This window comes from Poecilia latipinna, unplaced genomic scaffold, assembly GCF_001443285.1.
Source record: "Poecilia latipinna isolate Pla-1442-1.1 unplaced genomic scaffold, P_latipinna-1.0 Scaffold1105, whole genome shotgun sequence".
Taxonomy (NCBI): domain Eukaryota; kingdom Metazoa; phylum Chordata; class Actinopteri; order Cyprinodontiformes; family Poeciliidae; genus Poecilia; species Poecilia latipinna.
Window position 1 is genome coordinate 47,943 of NW_015113721.1, and position 10,766 is coordinate 58,708.

Below are 10,766 nucleotides of genomic sequence, written 5' to 3' on the forward strand. Positions count from 1 at the left end.
GCAGAAGAAAAAGTTTGGGAACCACTGCCTTATATAATTCCAAACTGTGACGGGGTTCTCTTATGACTTGGACTAACAAAAATGACTGCCCAGGGCCAGAGATCTCTTTAGTGAAATTTACTAAGCTTTTCTTCAGGTGAACAACTTGGAGAGGTGCAGATCATGTACAAAGGATGTCCCAGACATGTTAAAATCAAATAAACAGCAGTACCTTTAAATGCAAAAGTCCATCACCTTCAGTATGTCTACCCACAGACTGACTCAAAGTGGAACATAGCCCTGCTTTTAAAGCCACAGGCTCTGCCCACAGCAATAAAAACAAGCAAGCAAAAACAACTAAACAATTACTTCTAACTCAAGTAAACTCTTAAAGTAAACAAAGTAATAATAAATAATACCAAGGGAAAAAAATAAAATTATATATATATATAGCTATATAAATACTTGTGATCAAAATATAATACTCAATTTAATAAAAAAAACACTCGGTACGTTCCGATCCGATGACATCACTACGTCATCACATGACTCCCTCCTGGCGCGCCACAATCCGGAAACAACCGTACTTGAAAATAGAACCGGGAAAATGTGAAAATGTTTGGAACTGAAAACAAGAGGTTGGGATGGATGTGTTAACTGAAGCAGGAACACCGCGTGTACACCCACGATGAACCGCGTCAGTTTAAGCTGCAACAAAAAGTAAGTTAGCGATTGTGTGTGTGTGTGTGTGTGTGTGGGTGGGTGGGTGGGCGTGCTCGCATGCTGACACGGTCTCATAATTAAGTCCCGGCTCGTGACGGCTCCTCCGTCACGCAAACATCAACATGCATTCTGAATCTGTGTTGGTTTTAATTTGAATCATCTGATCACCAGTTTTGTTTGATTTCTCTCAGCTTTAGCTGATCTGTTATTCTTTTGTCTATAACCAATTTATAGCATGCTGTTTTCCTCCTGAGCTTAATTGAAACAAGCATTTCCTAATCATGCAAATTAGATTTTCTGCTTTCATATAGGGTTCCTTTTTTAATTTAGCTCCCAGTATGAACGACCTAATAAATATGAACACAAACAAGACTTAATGGGACAGACATGAAGGTTGATTGATTTCCTATCAGAGTCCCTGCCAGAGACACAAATGAATTGTTTCAGCCAGATTATGAAAATCTGTAAATTGTGCCCTACACAGGTGTTCTGTTCAGGAGGTTCATCATGTTTGAATTTCAACCAACATTTCATAAGTACCTCAGTAAAATTGTTGTCGATTGATCAGAATGTATTTATGGGGCACTTCCACAACCAGGTTTAACACAGAAGTATTTTCTAAAAGCTATAGCAAGAAATCCAAACAATTGTCAACAAACTTATCAAAAATGGCAAAATAAGCAAAGAACATAATAACAAATGTACTTGAATGAAACGGGAGAAATTTTCATTGTTTTTTGCTGGATTTTTGATTTCAACTGTTAATTTTGTTCCAGTCAACTTGAAAACCTTGAAAAATCTATTGTAAGCTAATGTTGTACTTTTATGTAGTTTGACCTGTGGGATAATATAGAATTTTGTTGTGCAAGAATTATTATTCAGTGTATCATTTTCTGTTTCAGTAATATTTGGTTTGTTTGGCTAGAGAAGCAGGTTTGCCTTCTTCAAATTCAGGATCTGTCTTCACTACACTTTGGAACAAAAAAGGGAATGCTTTATAGTTAATCTGAAGGAGAGGAGAGGTTTGCTGGACGTGAACATCCTATTTTTTGAGTTTAGTGTACAGATAGAATTTCACTTCCTGCTTGATCCCTGGAGAAAATGTAATTTGTTTAGAAAAGCTCTGAGAAATGCTGAGCTTATTAGCGCTGCAGAGAGCAGAGAGATAACAAGAGGGGAGGGGCATAAGGTGGAAGCGGGGCATCTGGTGGGAACGGGGCGCCTGCAGCCCAGCTATGGATGTGGATGGAAGAGACATTATGCTGAACTCGGTTTAGGGCTTTTAAAGGCACATACATGGAAACTGCTTAAATACTCGTTAATAATGCATGGTGGAAGTATGCTAAATAAGCCTAAAAAGCATACATTGTTCCTGAAACATTGTTGTTCATAAAAAGAAAGATGTAAAGTGACTAAAAAGTCATTTGAGCAGCATTCAGCTTCTATGCACCTCAAATCTTTAACAAACTTCCAGAAAAGTGCAAAACAGCTGAAACACAGAGTTCCTTTAAATCAAGACTTTTAACCATAATTAATGGAACAGTGACCAACACATCAGATGAGCATTAATGATTTTGAATATGACATTTGACAAAATGTAATGCTTGTCACTGGTTTTCACAACTGTACTCTTGACCAAAGTATGACAAGGATGTTTGAGTCTGCCTAGAACAGGGAAATTGTGCATTGATGAACAAATGGTTCCATTTACTGGTCGATGCCCAGTGCGCCAGTATATACCAGGCAAACCACATCCAACTGGATTGAAGGTGTTTGTCTTGGCTGCACCAACTGGTCTGGTCTTGGACTTTGTAGTCTACCAAGGTAAGAATACCTTCCAAGTTACAGGAGGAAATGACAGAGGTGAATCAGAGATGGTTGTCAGACGAAACCCTCCTGAAGTTGCTGTCATAAGATGGTTGGACAACAAGCCAGTTGTCATGGCATCCTCTGCCTATGGCATTGAACCTCAGGACACATGCAGAAGATGGTCCAAGAAAGACAAAAGATTTGTCCAGGTGTCAAGGCCACTGGCAATTGCTGAGTACAACACCAACATAGGTGACGTGGACTTGGTTGACTGAATGTTGAGTTTCTACAGGATGGCTTCTCGCACTCGGAAATGGACAGTGCGTGCAGTTTTCCACTTTTTTGACGTGGTAATCACCAACTCATGGCTTCAGTATAAGAGTGACTGCCAGTTTCTGGGGAAGAAACCATTGAAGTTGCTTAGCTTCAAACTGCTCCTTGGTGAGGAGTTGATTACTCGGGCCCAAACAGGAATCGGAAGTGACAGTGAAGATGACTACACTCCTCCACGCCAAAAGTGGAAACCACAGCCAAATGCAGCTCTGAGACACTACAGTGCCATCCATCTGAAAGAGATGGTGGACAAAACACTTGCGTCAAGGTGTCACAGATCTGGCTGCACAAGCAAAACATATGTGATGTGGACAAAGTGCAAAGTGTTCCTTTGTGTTTCCAAGAAGGTGATTTATTGCGAGAGCACACTAATATTTATGCAATAGTTTTGCGATCTAATTCAAAAATAAAAAAAGCGCCACCCATATCCACTAGGGGGTTCCGTAGATCTTCATGCATAAGTCAGACCATTCCTTCAGATTACCTGGTTTCAGTGAGTAATGTGTTAATGTTTACATTCTGCTTGTGTCTGATTTTTACCAGATCGATTTCAAGCTGTTCATCTCAAGTTCTTATTGCCGTACAGCTGCAGTTATCACCATCAATCAGTGAAAAGTGTCTGAAAGTTACAGGCTCATTGGAACTTTAAAAGAGGCTCTTCTCAGAAAGTTTGCTAAGTAGACTTCCCCTCCCAGTGACGCCTTCCTGATGATGCAGTGTGGAACCTTTGGATTTTAATAACTCTTGCAATGTCTTTTTTTTAAATCCCAGAGGTGTTTCTTCTCTTCTTTCCTGAATTCATCCATTTAAATAATATGTTCTGTCTCTCCTTTTTTCACTCAGCCCACAAGCCCCAAGTTTGGAAAGGCAGACTCATATGAGAAGCTGGAGAAGCTGGGCGAGGGCTCATATGCAACAGTTTACAAGGGAAAGAGCAAGTAAGCACTGTTCACATGTTTCTCCTGTTTTTCCTTCACCCATGCATTCAATGATGTGTTTAAGTTTGCATACCGCTGCTGTAATTGAATCAAAAGTCGATGAAAAGCTTATCACAGTTGCAGATCCTGGTTTTAATGTAAAATCCCACACATAGTGCAGATTTCTGTATTTTAATTACCAGAGAATGGACATTTTTTCCCCCTCTTTTAATGGTTCAGTGCTTTTCTCCTAGGTTTTTCTAATTAAATTGCGAGAAATGAAAAGTTCCGGTGCTGTAAACGCACAAACCTCTGCAGCCTCTAATCTTCTTCCTGATGATGTTATTTCGTGTCTCTTTTGATTGGTGAGCTTCATTCAGCTGTAGTGATGCGCCCTTGTACCCAAGTCTCACTCCAGTGCTACTAAATTACTTTTCATTGACTTAACTCTCCTCTCTCTGTTCTCAGACTTTGCTGACTTTGAAATGTCTCGTTTTTCTACACAATGAAGAAAGTCCAGCAGATTATGGCACTTTGTTCTTTGTGCTGTCATCAGGGTGAACGGGAAGCTGGTGGCTCTGAAAGTGATCCGTCTGCAGGAGGAGGAAGGAACACCCTTCACAGCCATAAGGGAGGGTAAGTGGAAAAAAAATCTGAATCCCAGTTCACTTCCTGCTCATAGGAGGGTAAGCGGAATGTTCCTCCAGCCCTCTTCAAAGCCACAGCTGGTAACAAAGTCTGAAAAATTAAAAGTTTTCTCGTTTACAATCTTTAATGACACAGTAATGTTTAATTGAAGTGTTTGGATTTTCATTCTCAAAAGCATAGAAAGTAAAATTAGAATAGTATTTGATGATTTTAAATACACTGCTGTATGAGTTAAAACAGGAATTGTGCTGTAGTTTATAGTTTAAGGTTTTCATAGTTGTATTTAGCAACTTTTCTGATGCCTCCAATGAATTTTCTTTTTCTTTAAAAAAAAAAAGCAACTACAGACAAATCTAGTAACTTTCTCAGGATTATTGAAGACCGGGGTTAAAATGGGAAAGCCCTGATAATACTGCAGTTACAATGAGTTCTGAGAGCTGCAGAGCCCCTCACACACACCAGGCGCGTGCAGGCGGTCGGTCTGACTGACAGCAGCCTGCAGCAGAGCAGAGGGGAGACCCACATTCTGAGCATCTATAATAGAACTGATTTAATCCAGCCAAAGTATTTACTTTATTAAATTGTAATTATTATGTAATTTCATAATGTTTACTTGTAGTTATAATTGTTTCAAATATTTATTTTTATGTGCTTTATTTTTAATATGATTGTTATACTCTAACAAGAAGGCAAACCACAACAGCAGCAACTACAGCAACAAATCACAACATGGCCAATAAACAACACTCAGAACAAATGGCTCAGATTTGGAGGCAAAGAAAACAGTTGACCAGGCAGGAGGTCAGGGATGGATATGATCATTACCCGTTTTGATCAATAGAAAACATGATTTGAACTTCGTCTTTCTCTTCTTGCTCTTTGGTTCTGCTCTGCATCATGAAGTCTCCTTTTTAACTCCTATGATTTGGGGTTGTAAATTTTTACACAGTAAAGTTCAGTACAGTCGATTTAACTAGGTTATTTTTTATTCTAGTAACAAATATGTCCTCACGTGTCACCCTTGTGTTCAGTAGTGACATGTATGGGCTGCGTGTCATCTTTATTTCCAGTCTGCTCCAGTTACATTCTCACACAAGTTTCAGAGTGACAGTGTTTGGTTTTAAAGCCAATAACTGCTTTGAAGCTTCTGTTTAATTCACATTCTGAACTCTACCACAGCAGTGGATGTTCTGGTGGAGGAGGGGCCTCTCAGCATCAGCATCTTTCCATGTAAGCGGTCAGTTTTAGCCCTCACACTGGATATGAGGGCTGATTCGTTCAGAAAGTTCTCAGTAATTAGGTTCTGTAAAAACAAAACAAAACAAAAAAAAAAACGCCCCAGAAGTTCCTGACTTTCCTGACTTTGCTGAAAGTAAAAGCCTCTGCTCCACATGACGCGCTCATATGGAAATGAACCTGAGATGAGAAGACGCTTCTATCATACAGAGGCTCAACTCTCCCTGAGAACAGATCAGATGGGTGCTTTGAAATTGGACTAATTCAGCACTTTCTGAGTAAGAAGCGCACAGCGCAGATATGTGACCAGCATTACCCCTCTTAAACTACTCCATCTATATGTGTGTGTGTGTGTGTGTGTGTGTGTGTGTGTGTGTGTGTGTGTGTGTGTGTGTCCATGTATCCAGGGAGGCTGGGCACGTCTCCACAAGCTGGTGACAGGATCCTGGAGGTATCAGGCTGCAGATCCACACATAGTTCTGTCTTTGATCTGCTTCTATTATTTTGAACAACCTTTAGCTTCTCCTCTAGGATGAATGCATTCATGAGACTCTGGCACCAGGCAACTTTCCAACGATCTGTCCATCAAAGCTTCCATGTGCCTTTGAAACAGAACTTAAACATTAATCCTATTGGTAACCGTCTGAAAACCCACTTAGTCCTGTGGATATAAACCAAGCGTATGTTGCTCTAATATTTGGTCCAAATAAAACAGATTCCTTTTACTGCTGTTTGACTGAACTGGATCTCAGTAATTGAGGCTTTGAAATCTTTGCTGATGTTCAGTCAATACAGTAGAGCTTTTGTGAACAAGGAAACAAGTGAAAACTTCTTATTTCATTGATCCTTTGCCAGTTCAAATAGATGATCAGAGATCAATAATCACTGACCTCAGACCAGTTAATGTAAGACTATAGAGACAAAACAACACAAATCCTTCTCCTGCTTCTCTTTAAATCAGGAAACAGGAATAGACAGAATCAAAGCAGCACTATTAAATATGATGTTATAATTTTCCCTTGTCTGCCTTTATCCACACAAGTTTGAGTGATATTAAGTTTTTTTTTGCAACTAACAAATTTCATTGTTGCTTTTCATAAGTTTGCACTGCAGAAATGCAAAACCTAACAGGTATTTAGTCTAGATTCTAGTGGAAATATTTTAGAAGGCCTGAAATAAGAAAACAAACTTCTAAGTAACTCTTCAAGAGCTTGCTGTAAGTTAAAAAATCCTTAATATTGATGAAAATGTACTTATTCCATTGGCAGATAATTTCACTTATAGCAAGAGATTTTTCAGATGTTATAATTGACATTATCTGCCAGTTGAACCAGTACTTTTGTAAGGAATTATTGACTTAAAACAAGCTCGTATATGTAAGATTTATAACTAAGATATATACACTAGAAACTAGGCTAAAAATACATTGAGTTTGGAGGTCTGCAGATAATGACTGAAGAAAGTGTATTTTATAGACCTGTGGTCATGGGAGTGAAAGACAAAGTTGAACTAAATCCTTTGGGTGGAACAAATTAATGTTGGAGAAAAAAGAAGGTAAACTTTATTCATAATTTAAGTAGGGTAATGTGGATAATTAGGTGGCCATGTTTCTAAAGAATCTTTGTTTTTTGTTGTCAGTTTTCTGTTCTGTGGTTGCTGCCAGTAGAACACTGTATCTATATTCACCTAAACACAGAACAGCTGCTCCCAAAGAAATGTAATAACTCCTGGCAGTAAGACAAATGAACAAATATGTTCATTGACATTGTATTTTACTTAAATAGCAAAAGAAAACTAAACATTAAAAATAACTGCTAAAGTTCTGTCCCACCCACTGCACTGTAGAACTGATATGATCCAAGTCACTTTGGCTCCAGATGATCTCTGCCTTCATCAGTTTAATGATGTGAACCTCTGAAGCTGAATCCAGCCTTTGTTTTCTGTGTATGTTGTAATCCTTCCCTAATCCCTGCAGGTACTGAAGCGCTCCAACAGTCCAGCTAATGATCATAGAGCAGCTGGTTATCTGGCTGCATCATCTACTGTAACACATCGTAATGTGTCTCTAATTCTGCTGCTCTCTCCTTGCAGCGTCTCTTCTGAAAGGACTGAAGCATGCCAACATCGTGCTCCTCCATGACATCATCCACACCAAGGAAACCCTGACTCTGGTGTTTGAGTATGTGGTGAGTTTGAACTCTGACCCCAGCTGTGTGATGGGTGGACCACAGAGCTCCAAATGTAGATTAAAAGTCTGACTTCAGGGAAACTATAGTTCTGATGAGTATCTATATTTATTTTTTGCTCTGTGAGACTTTTCAGGTTTTCATATCCATTTTTCTGAAACACGAGCTGTGAATATTTTAACTGGTAAACACTTACTTGGTTCACAGGCCTTTAAAAACAAAAGCTCCATGGATTTTTTTCAGGTTTTACTAAAGTAATAAAGGTGTGTGTTGTTGGGTGGGTGGGGGGCTCTCTTCAGCAGTCACTGGGTAGGGGGCGGGGTCCGCCCTAGGCAGGTCATTGCTCCATTGCAGGGCTGCATTTCTATTCAGATGAATCTTTGATCCTCAGCTTGTGAGGGGAAGAGCAGATCTGGATCCCTCCTCCGTCTTACTCAGCTTTTCAGCAAGGGTGAGGTAAATGGAGTGGTCTGATGCGGTTTATAATCTGGTTCTGCTTGTGAGATATGAGTAGAACTCAGAAGATTCTTTTTATATAGGCTTATATAAGTTATATATAGATTATTGATCCTGTTGGATCTTCTCTTATCTTCTGTTCAAAACAGTAAATCCTTCCCATATGCAGCAGACTGACTGCTAGGGGTGAGTTTTATTGTTGGTGGAAAACTTTAAGTTAATGTCAAGTTCGGCTCATAAGGATGTAGAAAAACACATTATAGATTTTTCTAAAAGCTAATGGAGAGTGACGGCAGGAGGGCATAATGCGAGGACAGAAAACCGATGGGTTAAATCAGTGGCGAGTATTACAGAGAGATGGAGATAATGGAAATAAAAAGGGGAAAGATGAAAACAGAGATGTGGAGCATGGCTTTGTGGGAGATGGACAGGCATGTCTGCATGTGAATTATTCAGCAGGCTCCTTTGGTGTGAGCAGCAGTGGGAGATTGTAAATATCTCTGTGATTTCCGAACCACTGCCTCCTCTATCCATAAATCTGCTCACAAAGCACCAAAACGCTGCCTGCCTGCCAAACATGTCCGGACTCTGTCGGTTCATGTGGTCAACTTTGACAAAATACAAACACTCTTCCTGTTTTGTGGTCCCCTGCAAAGAAAAGAAATGCAGGTATTATTACTGTATGAAGTGTCTTTGCTTGGAGATCAACAGGTATCAAATTCTGATCCGAGTTCCTCTATTAAAGACAGAAAAACTACAATTCATTCATTGCTGCTGTTAAAATAACATATAGATCAATCTGTTGATCAATCTGAACTTCCTGCTGCTTTAGTGAACTTTGTATTCAGCTGTAGTACAGGACAAGTCAACTGTAGTAAGCAAAGCATTTTGTAAAATTGATTGAAATAAAAATAACTGCTCTTGTCTTCATGTTGCAGCACACAGACCTGTGTCAGTACATGGACAAACACCCAGGCGGTCTCCACCCAGACAACGTGAAGGTAATGCTTCTCTTCTAGAGCCTGGATTTTTTATCCAGTTTGTTTCTCTAAGTCAGTGATCAACCTGGATTTAGTGAACACCACCTCCAACCCCTACCAGGAAGTTTTCATTATTTGTATAATTTTACAACTTTATCTTGAGGGTTGGAAACTTTATCATGTGATCAGTTCTTGGAAGCTTCTCTGTTCTGGTAGTTCAGAGGTTCTTGTTTTGTGCTGCTGATCTTGATGATCATCCTGTGACGGAGTTCTGTAGCCACTGTGTTGGGTTTCTGAGAGAGAAGTAAACAGCTCACAGGCTGCTGGTCCCAACAGGCATGCTCACATTGACTTAAGGTTACAGGAATGTCATGTTAAATGGTTTCCCAAACCTTCACAAATTAAGATCTGAAAAGTGTGGTGTGTGTATGCATTCAGCTCTTTCATGTTTAATACTTTGTAGAATCACCTTTTGGGGTTTGTCTCTAGCAGCCGTGAAAATCTTCAGACTGAAATTTTTGTTCGTTTGTCTTTGCGAAACGGCCAAGCTCAGTCAGACTGGATGGATAAGATCTGCAAACACCAAGAAAAACCACAGAACCAACAGATTAAGAATTCATTTTTCTGTCAGTATACCTGTACTTCTACACCTGGAGAAGAAGAAAAAAAAACAATAATTGTGAAACCATAGCAACAAACAACATATGGGTGTGTAATAATAATTAGAACATCACTGAAAAGTATGCAAACTTCTTGCTAAATATTCTGCAGGACACCTGCCATACATATAGCAGGTAAACTATGGCAGGAGGATGATTTAGCTTGCTCCACTGTTTGAATCCATCAGCAGCAAATACAAAAGCAGAAAGTTACTTTTCTGTCATCTTTAAACAGTGATTAGTTCATTTTCACCTCCTTTAGACAACACAGGGATGGCAGCCTGTGCTGGTGAAACTGCGAGCCTGTCCTGTCTGTCCTGTATGACCGTGCAGCGCTCTGAGTCACTGCCTTGTGTTTGCAGGACTGTAGGACCGAGCTAACATAAATTAACAGATGGGAAGAAGCAATAATGTGATGAACCAGGCAACTTGGTGGTGGAGGGGGTGTTGGGATGTTCTGTCATGCAGGGAGGTGACAGTTCAGGCTCCATCTGTCATGCAGCAGCTCATACCTTTCAACACCACAGATTTACAGAAGCTCTGTGTGTTTCTCCTGCTGCCAGCAGCCGTGCAAGTCACATGGATGATGTGAGATTACTGCAGGAGAGTCGAGCGAGGTGCTCACACCCATCAACTCTGTTACCTAACAGTGAGACTCCTGCCACGGAGTTTCCAACGTGTTGATAGGGTTCGTGACTTTATGCAGACATGACATGTTGTGAATTGGAACCACATATCATTATGAGGATTGTTACAGTCCAGTGCTTCTCAATTCCAGTCCTCAGGCCCCCCTGCTCTGCATGTTTTAGATGTGCCTCTATTCCAGAACAGCTGATTCAA

The 10,766-nt window shown here is 40.0% G+C and overlaps 1 protein-coding gene across 3 annotated transcripts in view; it reads left to right on the forward strand.

Annotated features, from left to right (window-relative positions):
- Window positions 1-10,766, forward strand: part of cdk14 (cyclin dependent kinase 14) — a 152,873-nt gene that overhangs the window by 33,025 nt on the left and 109,082 nt on the right. For all 3 annotated transcript variants that reach the window (XM_015052357.1, XM_015052355.1, XM_015052356.1), the window contains exons 3-6: window positions 3,688-3,782; window positions 4,318-4,397; window positions 7,737-7,831; window positions 9,226-9,288. In XM_015052357.1, coding sequence (XP_014907843.1) covers window positions 3,688-3,782; window positions 4,318-4,397; window positions 7,737-7,831; window positions 9,226-9,288 — 333 coding nt within the window. The remainder of the gene's footprint in view (window positions 1-3,687; window positions 3,783-4,317; window positions 4,398-7,736; window positions 7,832-9,225; window positions 9,289-10,766) is intronic.